This window comes from Canis lupus, chromosome X (genome assembly GCF_003254725.2).
Source record: "Canis lupus dingo isolate Sandy chromosome X, ASM325472v2, whole genome shotgun sequence".
Classification (NCBI taxonomy): Eukaryota; Metazoa; Chordata; class Mammalia; order Carnivora; family Canidae; genus Canis; species Canis lupus.
The window spans coordinates 74,367,544-74,390,658 of NC_064281.1; the positions used below are offsets into that span (position 1 = coordinate 74,367,544).

A 23,115-nucleotide genomic window follows, 5' to 3' on the forward strand; every position below is an offset into this window, starting at 1 on the left:
TCACTGGACTTCAGAAAAGAGTGGAAGACATGAATAAGACCCTTAACACAACGATAAGGAATAACATAGTAGAGATAAAGGGTACAATAAATGAAAGGAGAAACACACTTGATGGAATGACCAGCAGGATGGAAAAAGCAGAGGAATGAATTAGTGATCTAGAAGACAGAGCCATGGAAAGTAATCAAGCTGAACAAAAGAGAGAAAAAAGAATTATGCAAAACAAGAATACTATTAGGGAACTCAATGACTCCATCAAACATAATAATGTTCATATTATAGAAGTCCCAGAAGAAGGAGAGAGAGAAAGGGGGACAGAAAATTTATATGAAAAAATAATAGCTGAAAACATCCTTAATCTAGGGAAGGAAACAGATATCCAGATCCAGGAGGCACACAGTACCACCATCAAATTCAATAAAAGAAGACTGACACCAAGTCATAATGTAATTAAATTTGCAAAATACAGTGATAAAGAAAAAATTCTAACAGCATCAAAATAAAAAAAAAAAGTCATTAACTTACAAGGGAAACCCATAAAGCCAGTAGGAGATTTTTCAATAGAAACTTTGTAAGGAAAAAAAAAAAAAAAAGAAACTTTGTAAGACAGAAGAAAGTGGCATAATATATTCCAAGTGCTGAATGGGAAAAAATCTGCAGCCAAGAATACTTCATCCAACAAGGCTATCATTCAGAATAGAAGGAGATAAACAGTTTAGAGATAGATAGAGATAAACAGTTTCCCAGACAAACAAAAACTAAAGGAATTCATGACCACTAAACCAGATCTGCAGGAAACATTAAAAAGGAACATGTGAAGTGGAAAGGAAAGACCAAAAGTGACAGTATACAGATAGGAAGCACTAGTGAAAATGAATAATCCTGTAAAAAATTTGTCAATAAGTCACAAATAAAGGATATAAAATATAGTAACATGCACCTAAAATTTAAGGAGGAAAGGGGAAAAGAATGGGTTCAAACTTAAATGACCATCAGCTTAATAAAGACTGCTATATGAGAAGAGGTTATGAACAAACCTTATGGTAACCATGTATCAAAAGCCAATAATAAGTATTCAAAAAATAAAGAGAAAGAAATCCAATATATAATTAAAAAAGTCAGCAAAACATGAAAGAAGAAAGAGAGGAAAGAATCAGAGAAAATCTTTAGAAACAACCACAAAACAAGTAATAAAACAGCAATAAAATAGCAATAAATACATATCTATCAATGATTATTTTGAATGTAAATGGACTAACTGCTTCAATCAAAAGACAATGGAATCTTATTCACCCATAAAAAAAGAATGAAATCTCGCCATTTGCAGCAACATAGATGGAGCTAGAGAGTATTATGCTAAGCAAAAGAAGTCAGAGAAAGATACCATGCCACTTCATTCATATGTGGAATTTAAGATACAAAAAAACAAATGAACATGAGGGGGAAAAGAAAGGCAAACCAAGAAACAGACTCTTAACTATGGAGAATGAACTAATGGTTACTGGAGGGGAGGTGAGCAAGGGGATGGGTTAAATTGGTGATGAGTATTAAACAGGGCATTTGTTGTGATGTGTACTGGGTATTGTATGTAAGTGATGAACCAGTAAATTCTACATGTGAAATTAATATTACACTCTATGTTAACTAACTGGAATTTAAATAAAAATTTGGAGAAAGAAAAAAGACACAGAGTGTCAGAATGAATAAAAAAAATCAAGACCCTCTATATGTTGCTTATAAGGAACCCATTTTAGATCTAAAGACACTTGCAGATTAAAAGTAATGGGATGGAGGAATATTTAACATGCAAATGCATGTGAAAAGAAAGCTGGAATAGCAATACGTATAACTGACAAAATAGACTTGAAACAAAGACTGTAATAAGAGAAAAGAAGAACACTACATAATAACAAAGGGAACGATCCAACAAGTAGATCTAACAATTGTAAATAGTTATGCACCCAACATAGGAGCACCCAAATAATAAAACAGTTAATAACAAACATAAAAGAACTAATTAATAATAACACAATAATACTAGGGCACTTTAACACCCCACTAAATTCAGTGGACAAATTATCTAAACAGAACATCAACAAGAAAACAACGGCTTTGAATGACACACTGGAACACATGGATTTAACATATATATTCAAAACATGCCATCCTAAAACAGCAGAATACACATTCTTTTCAGTGCACATGGAACATTATCTTGAATAGATCACATATTAGCCCACAAAAAAACCCTCAATAAATTCAAAAAGTCAAAATCATACCATGCATACTTCCTGACCACAATGCTATGACACATGTCAACACAAGAAAAAAAATCTGTAAATACCACAAATACATGGAGGTTAAACAACATGCTATTAAACAATTACTGGGTCAAGCAGGAAATAAAAAAAGAAGTTTAAAAACTCATGGAACAAATGAAAATACAACAGTCCAAAACCTCTGGGATGCAGCAAAAGCAGCTCTAAGGGGGGAAATTTATGTCAATACAGGCCTACCTCAAGAAGCAAGAAAAATTTCAAATAAACAACCTAACCTTGCACCCAAAGAAGCTAGAAAAAGAACAATAAATAAAACCTAAAACAAGCAGAAGGAAAGAAACAATAAGGATTAGAGCAGAAATAAGTGATATAGAATCTAAAAAAACATGGGGCACTTGGGTGGCTCAGTTGGGTAAGCATCCAACTCTTGTTTACAGCTCAGATCAGAATCTTATGGTCATGATATCGAGCCCTGCATTGGGCTCTGTGCTCAGTGGGGAGTCTGCTTGAGATTGTCTCTGTCTCCCTTTCTCTCTGTTCCTCCCTCCCCAACCCTCTCAAAAATAAATGAATATTTTTTAAAAATTAAAAAAAAAACAATAAAACAGATCAGCAAAACCAGGAGATGGATCTTTGAAAAGATAAATAAAATTTATAAACCTCTATGCAGAAAAAAACAAAGACTCAAATAAATAAAATCACAAATGAGAAGGATGAAATAACAATGAACACCACAGAACTACAATCATAAGAGAATATTATGAGAAACCAAATGCCAAGAAGTTGGACAACCTAGAAGAAATGGATAAATTCCTAGAAACATAAAAACTACCAAAACTGAAATAGGACGAAATAAAAAAATCATAAAAGACTAATAACCAGCAAAGACACTGAGTCAGTAATCAAAAATCTCCCCAAAAACAAAAACCTGATGCCTTCACAGGTGAAATCTACCCAACATTTAAAGAAGAGTTAACACCTATTCTTCTCAAACTATTCCCAAAAAAAGAAAAGGAAGGAAAACTTCCAAATTCATTCTAAAAGGCCAGCATTACCCTGATAACAAAACCAGGTAAAGACACCACTAAAAAAAGAAAACTGCAGGCCAATATCTCTGAAGAACATAGATGCAAAAATCCTCAACAAAATATGAGCAAAATATGAGCAAAATATGAGCAAATTGTTGAATATATTCAACAATATATTAACAAAATCCTACACCGTGATCAAATGGTATTTATTCCTGGGTTGCAAGGTGGTTCAATATTTGCAAATCAATCCATGTGATACATCACACCAATAAGAGAAAGGATAAGAACCGTAAGATCATTTCAATAGAAGCAGAAGAAACATCTGACAAAGCACATCGATTCATGATAAAAAACCCTCAACAAAATAGATTTAGAGGGAACACACCTCAACATATTAAAGGCCTTATATTAAAAACCCACAGCTAACATCATCCTTAATGGGAAAAAACCGAGAGCTTTTCCCCTAAGATCAGGAACAGGATAAGGATGTCCATTCATCACTTTTATTCAACATAGTACTGGAAGTCCTAGCCACAGCACTCAGACAACAAACACAACAACAAAAAATAAAAGGCATCCAAATCAGCAACGAAGAAATAAAATTTTCACTATTTACAGATGACACAGATGTGTCTCTCATGAATAAATAAATAAAATCTAAAAAAAAAGAAAACCCAAAAAACCACCAAAAACTGCTAGAACTGATAGACAAAGTCATAGGATACAAAATCAATGTACAGAAATCTATAGCATTTCTACATACAAATAATGAAGCAGCAGAAAGAGAAATTAAGAAAACAATTGCACCAAAATAATAAGACACCTAAGAATAAACCTAACCAAAGAGGTTAGTTTTTATACTGACTATAAAAAACTAATGAAACTAATGAAAAAAAAAACCCTAATGAAAGAAGTTGAAGACAACACAAAGAAATGAAAAAGATATTCCATGCTAATGGATTGGAAAAACAAATATTTTTAAAATATATATACCGCCCAAAGCAATCTACACATTTAATGCAATCCTACCAAAAATATCAACAGCATTTTTCACAGAACTAGAACAATCCAAAAATTTGTTTGGAACCACAAAAGATCCTGCATAGCCAAAACAATCTTGAGAATGAAGAACAAGGCTGGAGGTGTCACAATCCCATACCTAAAGTTTTATTACTAAGCTGAGAGAATCAAAACAGTATGGTACTTGTGCAAAAACAGACACATAGATCAATAAACCAGGATAGAAAATCTAGAAGATGCTAAACAATAGGAAACAAACTAGGGGTAGCTAGAGGGGAATGGGGAGGGGGGATGGGATAACTGGGTGATGGGCATTAAGGAGAGCACATGATGTGATGAGCACTGGATGTTATATGCAACTGAATTACTGAACTCTACATCTGAAACTAATGATATGTTGGCTAATTGAATTTAAATTAAAAAAAAAGAATAGAAAATCCAGAAATAATTCCACAATTATATGGTCAATAAATCTTCAACAAAGCAGGAAAGAATGAATACCCAATGGGAAAAAGCCAGTCTCTTCAACAAATGGTGTTGAGAAAACTGGACCACCTTCTTACACCATACACAAAAATAAATTCAAAATGGATTAAAGACATAAATGTGAGGGGAACCTGCATGGTGCAGTTGGTTCAGCCTCAGACTCTTGGTTTCCACTCAGGTCTTAAGGTCATGAGATTGAGCCCAAAGTTGGGCTCCATGCTCAGGCAAAGTCTGCTTAAGATCCTCTCTCCCGGGATCCCTGGGTGGCGCAGCGGTTTGGCGCCTGCCCTTGGCCCAGGGCGCAATCCTGGAGACCCGGGATCGAATCCTACGTCGGCTCCCGGTGCATGGAGCCTGCTTCTCCCTCTGCCTGTGTCTCTGCCTCTCTCTCTCCCTGTGTGACTATCATAAATTAAAAAAAAAAAAAAGATCCTCTCTCCCTCTTTGACTGCCCCTCCCCCACTCTCTCTCTAAAATAAACAAATAAATCTCTTTTTTTTTAAAAGACTTAAATGTGAGACCTGAAACCAGATAAATATTCTTTTCTCAAAAATTTTATTTATTTATTCATGAGAGACACACACAGAGAGAGAGGCAGAGACACAGGCAGAAGGAGAAGCAGGCTCCCTGCAGGGAGTCCCATGTGGTACTCGATCCCAGGACCCCAGGATCATGCCCTGAGCCAAAGGAAGATGCTCAACCACTGAGCCACCCAGGCACCCCAGAAACCATAAAAATCTGAAAAGAGAACACAGGCAGTATTTTTTTTTTTTTGACATCAACAATAGGGCAACTTTTTTCTAAATACGTCTCCTGATGCAAAGGAAACAAAAGCAAAAATAAACTATTGGGACTCATCAAAATAAAAAGATTCTGTATGGCAAAGGAAATAATCAACAAAATTAGAAGGCAACCTACATAATGGGAGAAGATATTTGCAAATGATATAACTAATAAAGGGTTAGTATCTCAAAATATATAAAGAACTTATAAATCTCAACACCCGAAAAACAACTCAGTTAAAAATGGGCAGAAGATATGAACAGACATTTCTCCAAAGAAGACATCCAGATGGACAACAGATACATGAAGAGATGTATCACTTATCATCAGAGAAATGCAAATCAAAACTAAAATGTAATATCATCTCATACCTGTCAGGATGGCTAAAATAAAAAACACAAGAAACAACAGGTGTTGGCAAGGATGTGGAGCAAAAGGAACCTTCTTGCACTGTTGGTGGGAATGCAAACTGGTGCAGCCACTCTGGAAAAGAATATGGAGGTTCCTCAAAAAGTTAAAAACAAAACTATCATATGATCCAGGAATTGTATTACTAACTGATGCCTTGGTACAGTTTGACCAGTCTAAATATCTTGGAATCTGTAGTATTCCTCTTATCCAGGAGAAACTATATGAGTTTAAAGGTGAAGAAAGTGGCCTCATACAAATTGGAAAACATATCTTTCCCAGTGGCTTCAAATTTTCAAACTCATAACTGGAAAGCTGCCTTGCTGCAATCAACTAAGGCTACCAAATTTCTCCAGGTGATTACAGCAGTGTTTACAGAGGTATGTATTTAAAATGTCAATGTAATGAGTTATGCTTTTATTTAAGGCAGATAACAGTTACCCCCCTGCATCACTTGGAGTCTAGATACTAGACCATGAATTAGCAAGAACTTAGGGCTTAGCTAACTGGGATAGAAGAGGATGAATGTGTTCTTAAGTTTCTAACTTATACCAAACTGAAAATCTTTCTGTTAAACTAAATTGTGAACCTAAAGTGCCCCATTTGCCACTAACATGGATATTACTAAGGTTTCAAAGAACTAACTGATGGGGCACCTTGTTGGCTTAGTAAGTTAAATGACCAATTCTTGATTTTGGCTCTGGTCATAATCTCAAGATCATGGGATCAAGCCTTGCATCAAACCCCACACTGAGTTCTGCATCTGGCTCCACACTCAGTAGGAAGCCTGCTTGAGATTCTCTCCTCTCTCACCCTGTGTCCCTCCCCCCACTCACATGTGTGCTCTCTCTTTCTCAAATAAACAAAAATAATAAAAAACTAAGTTATGATAAAATGATATCATCTATTATTTCAGATTTAACAGTTTGCAAGTTTGTTGTCTGTACTATTACAAAGAATAATGGAGTAGAACTATTATTTCTGATTACCAGGATCCCTCAAAATACAAAATGCCTCTCATGAACGAATTCAGCCACAAAGAGCTTGTTTTCTGATAAACTACTTTTGCCATTTCTGTATTCAGTGCCTTTCATATTACCTCTGTCACACACCATCTCGCAAAATTCTCCAATGATGGAGTAGAATTTAGACTGAGTGAATTTCAAGGTTCACCATAAAACCTAAAATCCCACAACACCTTTCTGACTTTGTCACCTGCACACAAATGTCCACCCCCAATGATTTGCTCCAAAACAACTCTAGAGACTGGTATCTCACTGATAATCTCTTTAGACCAAGCTATGGATAACTGCTTTGTATTCTCTCTATGTGGCAGAATAATTGGTTTATAGGACTCCATTCTGCCCAGTTGCAAAAGAATCAGCTTTGTCTGCCCACCTTGAGCTGTAAGTCTCAAAAAAGCAATTTTAATGATGGCTCTAAGCGCCACTCAAACATTTTCCAGTCTGGAGCTTATTGATTTTTCCACGTTTGGGGATTTATTGGGGATAAGTCATGGAGGAAAAGAAATGGAAAAGACTTTCTTTCAAAAAGCCACAATTCCAAAGTAGATGTGTGAGATTACCTTTCCTTGGCCCAAAGTAAACAGGCAATCATCCATTTGGTAAAGACGGAGATCAAAAATACCTAGGGCTAAGACATAATTCTGGATGACAAAAAGTATCTATAAAAGAGGAAAACCATCTCACGCGTATATTGCCATACAATAAAGAAATAACACATGGTTTTGGTATTCTTAAAATTGCCTTTTAAATTATGGTTGGACTTGGTTCCCCATATTTATTTCATAATCAACTGGTTAAGGGAAAACAAACAGAATAACAAGTTCATAAATATTTAAATGACAAGTTTAGATTTATGTTTTCCCATCCTGATGGAGTTTTTGGTTCTTAACCATCTTATGAGAGGACAAAAATGTCGTTAAATAGAAAGACCCAAAGTAGATGATGATCTTGACATTTCAATGGACTTTGAGTATGCAAAGCAACCCATATGATCCAGCCCTATAAAACAACTTACTTTGCTTCTCATCTGTTATCCCATTGGCAGTGTCCCTATTTATCATGGCCTACAGAACTTGCTTTATCATAAAGCAATTGGAAAACATTCACCTAGCAAATTACCCAAATAGAGCATAATTTTATCTAGCCTACTATATTGGGCCTCACTTCCACTATTCCTCCAAAGGGATCCCATTACACCAATGTGTCCTTTGAAATGTATATTGCTTTCCAGCTCAAATAATTAATTTCTTCACTGATCCTATGCAGTCTATTCCATTCTGGTCTATTTGTGCTACTGGGCCAAAAATTCCTAGAGAATATAAGTCTTAATTGTCCAGTATGCTTCCTTTGTATAATTTCCATCCTCCAATGCTTTATAAGTACTTAAAAATATAGAAAATTTTAGTGTCAACCAGTCAAGAAAGACCCTGACGTTTATGCTCTTGATGAATTATGAATCCCTTTCCACAGGTAATTATAAATAATAAATTTTAAAATAGAAATTGAATATGAGACAACTAAAAGTTCCAAGTGGATCAGGAAAACATTTTTATTAAAAAAAAAAACAGGGGAGCACATTGTTTCTACTTCAAAGCAGATGAAGAGAACTGCCCTAGAAAAATTCTCTGACCAAAAGGTCCATGCCAAAATAATGCTAGCAAACAACTGCTAACAGCATGCATGTTTCCATTAGTTAAAGACAACTTTTTATTCCAGCAACTGTCTTGCCAATAAAATGTAAATAATGCTTTGAAAGGAGCCAATTATCTGGTGCAGCAATGTAGTTGAAATAAACAAAAGTATCCATCTGTCCCTCTATTCCCACCTGCCCAGCCACTGCTGAGACTGAGAATGAATAAAAGTTCCTGAACATCAGAAAAAAAGGCAGACTGGGCATTGAGTACCACTGAGTGCCTCTAAACCAACAAGGTAACTGGGCATGTTAGAGATTAAACCTATCGTTTTATAATGAAGTTAACTAAAAGTAAGCAAGTAGTTCAGCCTCATAGCAGATGGATTTAAAAAGAAAATGTTTATCATTGTGACATTGTTCAAATTAGGACATCAAGGAAGAGTCTTTCATGATATTCTTATTAAAAATATGGTCTTGATTGTAAGTCTCCTTTCATTATTTCTCTTGCTTTGTTGACACAATATTAATAAAGTTTTTAATAGTACCAGGATCTATTCTTATAACAATTTCTAAAATCATTGATGAAATTAGTTTCATCATTGAGCTGACCTTGGTCAATTCAGCAAATGCCAGATATAAGCAAAGTTAAAATGATGAGAACTTTCACAGTCCATAATAGCAGCAATTGACACATTCAATTTCCAGAGCCAGACACACAGTGGACACTCAAAAATATTGCTAAATGAATGGGTGAAATATATGTAACTATTCGTGGATTGTTCCCACCTGGCATTAGAATACTGTATATCCAAGATAGATGAAAACAGCTGAAAGTCACATATATGGATTCATTATATACACATACATTCCATTGTTCAAGTAATTTAACATTTCACCTGGCATATATATTCATGAGGCTGAAGACATTTTTAAAAGATTCTATATGAACAAAACCAGGGGAGAACTAACCACATGAATTGCAGCACAGTATATCTAGCCTCAAAGATGCTAATTCAGGTCCAGGGGGATCTAATCAACCTCTTTGTTGAAGTAAAGATAAAACTTTTTGACAGCAAATGCTATTCTGATAAGATGGAATTTTCAATTACTCTTATAAACATCTGGCCCATGCTACCATTTCTGGAGCCCAGTAGCACACTGCTTTGCAATGTCACAAAATATTCTCCACTGAGAACTCTCTTTTGCCAAGAGACTAATTGAAATGAATGCTTAGAAATTTAGTAAGGTGAGAGGTGAGTCAGGGGGATAGGTAAAAGGATAAGCAAAGGATGTTCAGTCACTAAATCATAATTTCAATAAAAGGCTAGAGGAAATAAAATTACACAATGCTAGTAGAGTGTTGGAAGTGTAAACGCCTTAATACACCTCTGATTGAAACTAGACTATGCATAGTATGAAACCTACAGAATATTTTCATGGCTAATTTGTAATAGCAGTTGCATCAGGCACAGATCAAGTTCTTCCAAACCATATTTTACACAAAAAAAAATTTGTTAAATGATATTCAGGTGATGAACTACCAAATAAACAAGTTTAAAATGCAGAAGGATTTACAATTCCAGAAATAAAGCAATCATTATATTGCATTTGGATACGAAAGCAGATAGATGTTATTGTGAGTTTCTGTATGTTGCTTCCATTTGGTATCAATTAGCAGGGGAGGAAAACCAACTCAGTGTTGTAGTTAACTCTAAACTAGGTCCACATTAGATCAATTAGAGTCATCTTTTCAGCTGATGAATTTATAATCAATAATTAAAATCATAAAGAGAGACTGAGTATGATTTGAAACAAATAAGTTGAGCTTGGGATGAGTATGTATAGTTCTGGGACATGATTCCCAAAAGGACTACATAGTTTAAGTAAGCATAATTGTATATCCAAGTCATCACAAATGGTCATGCAAAGAAGCATAGAAGAGACAGAAGCCTATTAACCCCAGCACTACTCAGCCCAGAAATAACTCTGAAAGGAGGAGATTCAAGCCCAGTGATACCCCTAATTTTGCAACAAAACCATGAACCTCTGGCACCTCTGACCTCTCTAATAACGGTCAGTTACTCTTCTTGGAGACTGCTGCATGCATAAGGCAAATTTCTTGGCCCTGCCTGAATTTGGTAATTTGGTAATTTTACCAAATTCGTCAAATTGAGGAAGGGAAGGAATTGGTTAAAGGATTTGAATGTGACTCCCAAGCTCAGCACCAAATCACCTCAAGAACCAAATCAGGTGGTAAAATATTCTGAGTGACAACACTTACTTATTCTCAAGGCACTCTGAGAGCTCCAAAGAGATAGCATTCCCAAAAATGCTATATGTGAGTAGGAAGTACAGGATAAACAATTCTCCATCACCTTCTTTTCTGGGAAGCCATAACAATAAGAGCTGAATTACTGGGACACGCTGAGACATATTAATTTAAGGGCACCAAAATGATAAATGAATTTGTAATTCAATCACCTGGAAACAAGGAAATTCAGCTCAGCCAGTTCATCAACCAAGTGACCTGGTCTTAGGCATGTTGAGAGGGATACCAGGATTGATAATAATCCAGAAAGCAGAGATTCCTGTCCTTCCTTCTTATCTCCAGCCTGACCCAGCTCACAAATGTATTAGGGTGGGTAGTCAAAACACAAGTCAAACTCAAGTGGCTAAACCCCTCCCTGGCTTTGCCCTTTGGGTGCAAAAGCCTTCCAGATATTCTCCTTCTTTGGTTGAATATACTGGTTCTGGGTTCCATCCCTAGGAATGTTCTCAAGATGGTTTGCTGAAAATTAAGGGATTTAGGCCTTTACTCTGAAAGTCATGAAGCACCTTTGACATTCAGACCAAGCGTCCTTCTACTATAACAGTTAATAAAACCCAAAGAAACGTTCGCAGTGTGAAGAAGCATGGGGCCCAGGTGTCTGGGAAAGTGGGGAGCAAATATAATTTGTACATTTTCCTCAAATGTTGGCAAAAGAATAATAGCTCACTGAACAACCCATTCCTGCTCAAGGAAAAAATTACCAGATGCATAAAATTATCTTTATTTTGAAAATCCTGACACTCCCTATCAATCATGTGTCCATATATGTGCAAAGAAAAATGCTGTGCTAATATTCAATTCAGAAAACACAGAAGACTACAGACATGAAATCCAAGGTAAGCCAAAACAAAGGTGTAAGATACACTCTATTGGATATATTTGGCCCAACTTTGAATGGTTCTGACAGGACCAGAAGAAATATTGTCAGGATCAGAGTTAGTCTGACAAGGTCTTTATAACCTTTATCTCGAGAGTCATTTACTAAAACCTCAAGAACTGTCCATCTCTGGAACCACCAGGATTTTAGGGCAGTTGGGTTTGAAATGTCTATTACAGTATCAATGAATCAAAGAGACTTGGGTCTGTATTTTTGTTTTGTTTTATTTTGTTGGTATTTTTTTTCCCTCAAGGAATCCTTGAGACTTTCAGTGCAGGTCTGAGTCCAGAGGAAATTCCATTTTCCCTCATGATCTTTCTAAATTGGTAGTCCCCAGAAGCAACAATACCGTATTGCCCTGGAATGAATATATCTAGAACTGTTCTAGTTAGAATGGTTACAAGATCAGGCATACGTGGTAAATTTGCTCCATGATTGTCTTTCAACTATTCTGCTTCAGGATAAAATGAGAAATATTATGTGCATCCATTTTACTATTAGAGATAGTAAAATGCTATAAACTGTTAATTGCTGGGGTGCCTGGGTGGCTCAGTCAGTTAAGCATCTGCCTTTGGCTCAGGCCATGATCCTTGAGTCCTGGGATCCATCCCTGCATTGGGCTCCCTGCTCAGTGGGGAGTCTACTTCTCCCTCTCCTGCTCCCCCTGCTTATGCGCTCTCTCTTGTGCTCTATCTTTAAAAAAATGTTAATTGTTGAGATTGTTGCTGTTGTTTGAGGTAGCAATAACTGAAGTGACACAATTTATGTGTTTAGCTTAGAGTTGATTTGGGATATAACAATTAAGTACTATTATGGAAAGCTCAGAAGTATGGGGATATCATAAGGTAGAGCCTGAGAGGTAAGCAAGACCAGAATTCTGTCTGTACCTAAAGCTTAATGACTCAACCAAATTGAAAAAAGCAAATTCAAGGGTTGGCTTAAGATTTAGCCACTGCTTGAATGATGGGGAAAAAAATAAGATACATAAAAGCAACCTGAATACTGAGAAAAAATATGAAAGTGTTGCCAAAATTAAACAGCAAAAGGTGTCTGGGTACACGTGTGTGTGTATGTGTGTGTGTGTATGTAATCATCTTTTATGTAGGAGAGTCTTGGAATAATGCCACACATTTGCTTTAGAATACTCTCATTAGTATATAACATATATAATACATTGTATATATAATACATTATGTGTATATATATATATAATGTATAATGTATTATATATATACACATATAATACATCCCATTTGGAAGAAAGAGTCCCTCAGAAAAATTAAGCATACTCCACCAATACTGTTTTCCTAGAAAAATGTGACAAAAATTTAAACAGAGTTATTCTATCCAGGTATAAAGTGAGAATCAATTATGACCTTTTCCTTTTCTGGATTCACTTCATTTTTAAAAGCGTCTAACTAAAACCCTTTCTGATATAGTGAAAAATCACTTTTTTGAGATACAAGACTAGTAAATGATAATACTCGTCTGTATCCTATGACACACTACTAATCTTCTGAGAATTAAACAGTCTCTGTTTCAGTTATATAAATGTCTAGTTTTTCATCTTTAGTCTTAGAAAGGTTGCCCAGAAAGTATATTATCTCTGTGGATGTCACCACTTGCCAATTAGGGAAAACAGCAGTGCACAATCAGTAGTGACCTCTATATATTACAGACATTGGCACTTGGGTCTGCTGGGGAGGGGATGGATTAGACAATTTAACAGAATCTACAGTGACAAACCTTTTTCTATGAAAAACATTTCCCTTTTTGAATTGTGTAATATTCTCCTTTGGATTCATTTATAAGACCAAAACAAAAAGCATTTAATGATGTTTACAGTGAAATGAAACAGCTGAAGACCAGCACATAATCACCATATTTTGTTTTCTCATCTTTAAGTCTTTTAGCAGTAGGGCTTCCAGCTGAGCTTGCGTCTAGCTTCTCTCAAGACATAGCCAAGCATTCTGAAGCTTCACTGAGCCTAAACACCAAGCTGAATTCATAGTTCTTAATTGAAAAAGACAGGCTGTTTTCCTAGCATGTTTGCATCCGTAAAACATTGAAAATGACATTTGTGCCCAAGTCCATTTGAATATTCTGCCTTTGCTGAACTCTGCTAATGTTTTTATACCCTGGTTTATGCCTACCACAGCTTTAAATAGCTCCTCTTGCTAAAGCATGTGTGGCTGCATTCACAAAAATAGACTCTTTTTCATACATGAGAATGCTACTCCTGAGATTTGCTTTGAGATGTTTTTCATATGCACAGAATATTACTTTGATAAGCCATGTTTTCTTACACTAGTCTCTCCTACAATGAATGGCATCCATGTGTGTGGTAGCTAGAGGGAGTTGGCATACCCACCCCATAAACAAAATGGGAAGTTTGGTACTTTCTCTCTTCAGTAAAGGGTATACAATCTGTGGTCAGAGAACAGAGCCTCTCTCTGGGTAATGTTAACCAGCCTGATATAGAAATAAAATCCACCCCTTTGGTGTCATTAGTGCTATGTTCTGTGCAACTCAACTGATCAGTTAAATTTCATGTAAAATGAGGCATTTATTCCTGGTGAGAAAGTATCTGCTCATTTTCTATGTGCTCAGTGCAGTTATTATTAAAAAGAATGTACACAATATGAATAAGTAGTTAGCTTTTAAACTGCCTGCAACCTTATACAAACCTAGGAGATCCACTCAGGGAGGATGAAGAACCTGGTCAAGTGTCAGAACATCTCAAAACTCTGTAGATGCTATTCAGGCATAAGCACAGTACACACCTTGATGACACTTACTACAGTAAAGTAGTACAATGTACCTACAAATATTTGGATTCTTTGGGATCATAGCTGCAACTTACATCCAATCAGCCCTTACCATGGTCAGGCATCTGAGATCCCATGGAGGTCACACTGGTGTTCAGCACATCATTGACAGCAGTATCACAATACAGGCTCCGCTGGACATCATGCTCACTGTCAGTCTGGTCACTCTCTTCATGACCACTATCCTTCAGGCTGTTGCCCTCTAAGTCCTTGAAGGTAGAGCTGCTGGGTTGAAGAAAGAATGATAATTTACAACTGTGATAATCTGATCTTTAAAATCTTTCAGAGCCAGGATGATATCATCTCTGTGGTGAGGCCAACAGTGACTGGACTGTCAAAAAGAGTAGATAAAAGAGAAATTTCTGTTTAAAGATAATGGAAGTTGGGGCACCAGGGTGGCTCAGTTGGTTGAGTATCCAAATTGTGATTTTTGCTCAGGTCCTGATCTCATGGGTTGTGATATCGAGCACTGTGTTGGGCTCTGTGCTCAGAGGGGAGTCTGCTTGGGATTCTCTCCCTCCCTCTCCTTCTGCCCCTCTCACAGGATTCTGTGCTCTCTCTCTCTCTCTCTCTTAAATAAATAAACAAACAAACAAATAAATAATTTTGTTAAAAAACAAAGATAATGGAACTTAACACTGCAGAGAGGTTCCGAGTATTGAATGCTGATGTAGCTAATACTTTCATTCACTTATCTTCAATGCATTACTACAGGCAAGGTGGAAGAAGATAGAAATTTGAAACAACCACCTGCAAAGAATATTACCATTTCAGAAGGTTTTCTCTCTTCTTATGTAATCAAAGTAAAATAATAGCTAATGTTTCCTGAGCAATTACTACACATAAGGCACTGTTCTAAGTGCTTGACATGAATTAACTTTTTTAATCATCACAACTATATAAGAGAAAGGTACCATTAATATTGCCATTTATAGATGAAAGAACAGAAGCACAAGGAAGTTAAATAACCTGCCCAAGGTCATATAGCTGAGGAAATGTAACAGATCTAAGGCCAAATCCAGTCAGTCTAGCTCCAGAGCCTGGGCCCTTAAATACTATGTAAATTGCTTCTCCAAAGAGGTCTACTAATCAACTGCAAAAATTGAAGTGGCAGAAATTAAAGTAATGCAATTAAAATAGAAAGGATTATCAGGACCAGAGAACTCAGGTCAGTTTTAGCTGAGAAATTCAGAGAGATAGATTCAAAGGAAAAGAGAGGCAGGCGCTGAGAAGAGGAGAGCCTTGGTGCATGCACAGTAAGATATAAGAGAAGCAGAGAGTTGAGCTCTAATAAAACTGTGAGTGTAGTTAAGCTAAAAATATGAAAACTTTCAGCTGAGGAGTTTATGGGCCAATTTTTCTTGCATTTGTTAAATCAGTCCACCATACAGTGCACTAAACATGCCATCCAAGAACCTCACACAAAAATAGAGAATAATACATAAGGTACATCCATAGAGGCCCCACCTGTTTTTTCTAACACTTTGTATGTCCTGACAGAATCTGTGGATATGCAACACTAAGGACCATAAATTATGCATCTGAAATACCTAGTGGAATGGTGAATCCATTCCCCAATCAGTGAGGAAGTATCAAGATAATGTGTTGTCGTCTTAATAACAGAGTGTCATGCTTGTGAATTAGGGTAAGTCTCAACAGACCTACTGTACCTCTGAAAAGAGAGCCTGTAGAGATGATAGTGTAAACTCATTTGATGTCCTCAACCTTGAATATCCACAGGCCTGGATCTCTGAGGCTTTGATAAGAACATTCGGTATATATGATGAAGAGCTATGCCATGGACACAATAGATACATTGTCATTCTCTACATTGGTCAAAAGGAATCACAGCAGATTTTTAATATATAACCAATCTAGATGTAGAATGCTTGCTGCCATGAATATGAAAAGGAAAAGATCAAAAGGGCAGTAACTGGAAAGCCATAATTATAAGAAAATGAAGAGCAGGAGAGAGTAAAACATTGACCTGTTTGCTAATTACTTTCAGGAAGGATCACTGAGCATCACCTGTATTAAAACTAAAATCATTCAATAAGCCAATTCACTCAGCTCCTCCAAAATTATGTCATGCAGCTACTCAGCCCTGTGGACCCACCAGTATGCAGTTCTATTAAAAAACCAATCATCCGGGATCCCTGGGTGGCACAGCGGTTTGGCGCCTGCCTTTGGCCCAGGGCGCGATCCTGGAGACCCGGGATCGAATCCCACGTCGGGCTCCTGATGCATGGAGCCTGCTTCTCCCTCTGCCTCTCTCTCTCTCTCTCTCTCTCTCTGTGTGTGTGTGTGTGTGACTATCATTAAAAAAAAACAATCATCCTAAAATTATTTTATGGTCAAGAAGACCAATTGGAAGTACAGGCTTTAGAGCGTGTAACAATTTCTAGCTTTACCGCACAGATGTTGGGGCGTCCTGTAAATACTAATCCCATAGCTTGAACAGATTCAAAGTTTGTCTTTTAGAAAAAAAAATTGGTCCTGTCCATATGGACTCCTGTATTTCAGAAGAAGGGAAATGACCTGCCTTGTTCATATATTTTTATACCAAATATTAATTTTTGACTTGCATTTCTGGTATCTGCAGCACATGAAAATTTCTTTAATCTAGAACACAAAATTGTTGCTTTAAGCCAGAGACTTCAACCCTGAATTGGGTGCATTTCAGCAGTTGACAAAATATGCTGGAGACATAGGTTAAGGAGTATAAGGACAATGTAATTAACCATCCCTTAGACCACGGTTTCTCAACCTTGGCATTACTGACATTTTAAGCTGCATAATTTTTTATGCACATTGTAGAATGTTTAGCATAATATTTTATGCACATTGTAGAATGTTCATCAGCATCCCTGGCCTCTACCCATTAGATGCTAGTAGGGCCTCTTCCAGAAGTTACACCAAAAAGGTCTCCATACATTGCCAAATCACACTCAGCTGAAAATCACTGCTTTAGGTTCTTTCAAACTCTTTTCTACCAGATTTTCAGACTATAGAGGAAAGAGCACTGTCATTAGAATAAGTGACAATCGTACTATCCCACTTCATCTATGGGAGACTGGGCCTGTTATCTAATGTCTTTGAGCCTCAATTTCCTTGTCTATAAAATGCATTTTCTAAAACCTTCTTCACAAGGTCATTTGGATGACTCAATGAAATACTGTACATGAAGTACTGGGTACACACAAATGCTCAATAAATGGTAATTGTTTAATATGATCATTATTCCATATGGTAATGTCTTCATTGATTTATAGTTAAATATTACACCTGTGGTCTTTCTTTCTAACTGATATAGGAAATGGGTATTTAAATAATGTCTCTATATCTTCCATAAACTATAGTCAAACACTGTATGCTATATTAATTTCTCCTAGAATTCAGGAACAGGAAAAGAAAGTCTCCTGTCAAATGTGTGTCCTTTGTTTATTGAAAAATGAGAACTATATGCCCTGGTGTACTTACCATTTTGTATTGGCTTCTCAAAAGCTTCATGATAAATATAATGTTTAATTGCAGTGATTTGGATGCCAAGGATCACTATTTAGCTTCACCCAATTGGAAGTATGCCTTTTTAATGTTTGATCATCTTTTTTATATGTATCTGAATATTACAAACCACCTCACAGATTTTGTTTTTTGTTTTTGATAGAAATGAGAGAAATAATAAAATAGTTAAGGATTGGCTATCTTTTTAAAGCTTGATCACCTTTTTAAAGTTTGATCACCTTTTTTTATATGTATCTAAATATTACAAACCATCTCAGAGATTTTGGTTTTTTTTTATAGAAATGAGAGAAATAATAAAATAGTTAAGGATTGGCTATTTGGGACTGGTAGTGTGAGTATAAAAAGTCAGGTATTCTTTGCTAAAATAACAAACATGAGAAACAGCAAGTATTGGTGAGGATGTGGAGAAAAAGGAACCTTCATGCACTGTTGGTAGGAATGCAAACTAGTGCAACCACTGTGGAAAATAGTATGGAGGTTTCTCAAAAAAATAAAAATATAACTATCCTACAATACAGTAATCCCATCCCTGAGCATTTATCCCCATAATACAAAAACACTATTTCAAAAGGCTATATACACCCCTATGTTTATTGCAGCATTATTTACGTACAGTAGCCAAATTATGGAAGCAGCCCAAGTGTCTGCTGCTACATAAATGGATAAAGAAGAGGTTTTATATATATATATATATACATATATATATATATGACATTTATACATACATTTGGTGATAACATAATATGTATAATATAATATATAATATATATGATATATAAGATAATATATGTAAATATACATATTTATATATAAAATGGAATATTATTCAACCACAAAAAAAATGAAATCCTGCCATCTTCAACAACATGGATGGAGCTAGAGAGTATAATGCTAAGTGAAATAGGTCAGAGAAAGATGAATACCATATGATTTCACTCACATGTGGAATTTAAGAAACAAAACAAAATGAGAGAGAGGGAGAGAGAGGGGCAAACCAAGGAAAAATCTTCTAACTATAGAGAACAACCTGATAGTTACCAGAGGGGAGGTAGGTGGGGGAATGGGTGAAAGAGGTGATGGGGATTTGGAGTACACGTATCCTGATGAACACTGAGTAAGGTATAAAATTGTTGAATCACTGGGATCCCTGGGTGGCTCAGCAGTTTGGCACCTGCCTTCGGCCCAGGGCATAATCCTGCAGACCCAGGGTCGAGTCCCACATTGGGCTCCCTGCATGGAGCCTGCTTCTCCCTCTGCCTGTGTTTCTGCCTCTCTCTCTATACCTCTCATAAATAAATAAATAAAAATCTTTAAAAAAAAAAGAATTGTTGAATCACTATATCGTACATCTGAAACTAGTATAACATTGTATGGTAATTCTACTGGAATTAAGATTTTAAACTCAATAAAAATTGTTTAAAAGACTCCAAAAAAGGTAGTCATGTATTCTCTGAAAAAAAAAAAATGCAAGGGATGGGATGCCTGGGTGGCCAGCAGTTGAGCATCAGCCTTGGGCTCAGGGCGTGATCCCAGATCCTCGATGGAGTCCTGCATCGGGCTCCCCGCAGGGAGCCTGCTTCTTTCTCTGCCTATGTCTCTGCCTCTCTCTGTGTGTCTCTCATGAATTAATAAATAAATCTTTAAAAAAATAAATAATAGGATGTTTTAAAAAAAATGCAAGGGGTGTAACTCCCCTCCCCCAAACCCTGGAACCCACTAAAAGATCAGTTTTCCCATCTGCCGAACTAAGTACCACTTATTCTAATCTTGTCAGGACATTTAGTGGCTTAATGAATGGATCTGGGTAAGGCAGTTTAAGGCCCTGGGAGCAAGATGCTGCAAATTGTAAAACAGCCTGGTAAATGGCTACTCACCCAAAACAAATAGCAATTTATGCCAGGCATAAAAAATGCTGATTTCACTTGTTTTATTACCTGTGTACCTCTTGGGAAATGAAAGACTTGTAAACCAACTTTTGTAGGACAATAAATTAGGGGTACCCATTTGCAATGGTATTGTAAATGCAAATGTTTCTATTACTGCGCTGGTGGCCAACAAAGGAACAGATTTGTGTGAAAACACCTACAGCAAGACTCTGAACATGAGAGTTACATAGAAAATGCTTAATGAATAAACATTATTCCAATTCTGACCCATATTTACCCTTTAAAATATTGGAAATCAAAAAAAATAAAATAAAATAAAATAAAATAAAATAAAATAAAATAAAATAAAATAAAATAAAATAAAATATTGGAAATCTTTCCCAGAGACAGAATAATCTGAACGGAAACAGGTCATATCTTCCTAGCAGGTGAGACCACATGCCCAAGGAATGCCACGTAAGAGTAAGAATGAGAAGAAAGTAAAAGTATTGTAACTATATTTAGAGGATATAAGGATGATTCTACAGTGGTTCCTGGACCTCCTACCTGCATCATAATCACGTCTGGAACCTATGAAAACTGGAGATTCTCTAGGGATGGAGCTAAAAGACTCTGCATTTAACAAACCTCCCAGGCAATTCTTTTAAAAAAAAGATTTTATTTATTTATTCATGAGAGACTCAGCAAGAGAGGCAGAGACATAGACAGAGGGAGAAGCAGGCTCCTCACAGGGAACCCAATGCGGGACTCGAACCCCCAACCGGGGATCATGCCCTGAGCCAAAGGCAGATGCTCAATCCCTGAGCCACCCAGGCATCCCCTCCGAGGTGATTCTAATGCATATTAAAGGTCAGAAATTACTGGTTTAGAGGGATATTTCGTGCCAATTTCCATTGATAAAATGCTGAGATTTTCTTCAACTTCTTTCATCTATTCATTCAATAAACATGTACCAGCACTTGTTATAGACAAGATATTATACCAGGTGCAGCAAAACTCCAGAACACATCGGGTGGAAAAGGAAAGCACTATGTATGCTTTAGAAGCCAATGGTCATTTTCCCTTCCACCCTGCTTCACTATCTTGTTCATTTCCTGCTTCATTTTCTTTGAGCTACAGCCTCATGCCCCGCTTGATATTGCTCCAAAAGCACTGTGGGAGTAGACATTAGATAGCAGCAGAGAAACCAAGCATGAAGAAAGAGAGTGTTGCAGCAGGGGCAAAGTGCAACTGCTGGCTTGCCTTGTTCTGAGAAGATACCAGGGAAACAAACACAGCAGGAAGGAAGCACATCCAAAAAAGTTTCTAAACCATCTTGGCTCATTAATCTGGAATTCTGACATAAGCCGTGGGTACACCTGCAGGTTGCAGGTGATGCTCTGAAAACAACAACAAAACTACATAAATATGACACCAGATTCTGGGGTGCAAAGATGATGTGACATTTATCTTCCCTTTCTGTTCCAGATCCACTCTCTACCCTTTTCAACCTTGATTTGTGCTTAAGGGAACCCCCTTGCTCCCTGTCTTTCCATTGGTTTACCCAAGGTAAACAGATGTGAGAGTGGAAAAGCAGCCTGTGTGTAAACTGTCTGGACGAGACAGTTAACAACTGCTAGAGAATGCCGAAGAGAAGGGTCCAAGAAGCATCCTTGGGTAAGTAGAAAATAAATAGAGGGAAAGAAAATGGATAGGAAAAGAAGTTCTCAAAATTCTCCTGAAATTGGATTCAAAGAAACAGGACTTGGTGGTAAAATTAAAACTGATAACAAGATTCAGAATTTCCTGGCTGGGAGATTTTTCCATGCATATAAATGGATCCTCAAGAAACCACATACAGTGAAACCCCTTTCAAACATCACTGTGAGCTATTTGAACATAGTTTGCATGGTTTTTATCACCTGGTGTTATAACTCTCTCTTAACATTTTCCACACATTTTACATTTAAAATGGTTAGTCCCCAGAAAAGCATAGCACACGAGATTTCCTGTATCTTTCCAGGTATTGTGCTTTGTCTAAACTCAATGGATCCGGTAAATTCCAAGGCCTTTGTGGTTTTCCAAAGCCGTCAATGTTCCAAAAACAGAATCTGGCAAAAATGCATGTGTCCCTGAGTTTTCAGATGTTTCCTCTTAATCAAAGTGGTCCCTGGTAAAAAGTCACTATTTTAGGTTTCAGGCAACATCAGGAGACTTTTCCACTGAAAGCCTGTGTTAAGTCCAGGTTGTGCATTTTGTGTGTAAACCAAAACATATAAAGTAATTAACCAAAATCAGAGGTTTCTAGGGAGTCCCAAAGCTGCTGTGGAAATACATGTATCCCAAAAACTAAATGTTTAAATGTTAAGTTTTCATCTCATCATTCAGCCTGGGCACTGTATATTCGGGGCTGACCTAAGACAGCGAGGGTCCCTAGGAGAAGGCTTTCTGCCTTGCTCTGAAAATCAGACTTACGGCAAAAGTTTAACCTGGTCATAGAATTCCCAGGGACCCAGAGCTAGCCCAAGGGACAGGTGAAGATAAAAAAAAAAAAAATCTGCTTTTACCAGAATTTTTATCAGAAGCTTTGAAATAACAGTCCTAAAGCAGAAAATAAAGTATAAATAAAAATAAAGTAGATTTCTGCTGCAAAGTTACTCTAAACAGCACACATAAAGAGGGGCCTTTTTTCTCCTAAAACAAATGAGTCAGGTAATTTTGAATTCCTTACATTTTGAGTTTATTCTGTGAGCTAAGAAAATATTCAAAGTAGATTTCTCCCAACCTCTCAAGAAAATTACAAACTGCTATGACCAGTAATGCTGGGCTATTCATTTTAATTAACAATAATTAATGGTCATCACTTAAGTTCACAAGCAATTCCAGACCAATACAGATAAACCTAGCATGATTTCAGGGGTTACTGCAGCATCATGAATTAAATTAAATATGAATTAAAGTGACTTGTTCAACAAGCCAGTTTATTCTTCAAATCATACTCATCTGGTGAGATAAATTTATGGGAT

At 36.6% G+C, this 23,115-nt stretch overlaps 1 protein-coding gene across 2 annotated transcripts in view; it reads right to left on the reverse strand.

Moving 5' to 3' along the window:
- PCDH19 (protocadherin 19) overlaps positions 1-23,115 on the reverse strand; it is a 137,929-nt gene that overhangs the window by 35,458 nt on the left and 79,356 nt on the right. Inside the window, exon 4 of one of the 2 annotated variants that reach the window (XM_025431748.3) lies at positions 14,752-14,921. In XM_025431748.3, coding sequence (XP_025287533.1) covers positions 14,752-14,921 — 170 coding nt within the window. Of the gene's footprint in view, positions 1-14,751; positions 14,925-23,115 lie in introns of both variants that reach the window. The other variant, XM_025431747.3, reaches the window with a different exon arrangement.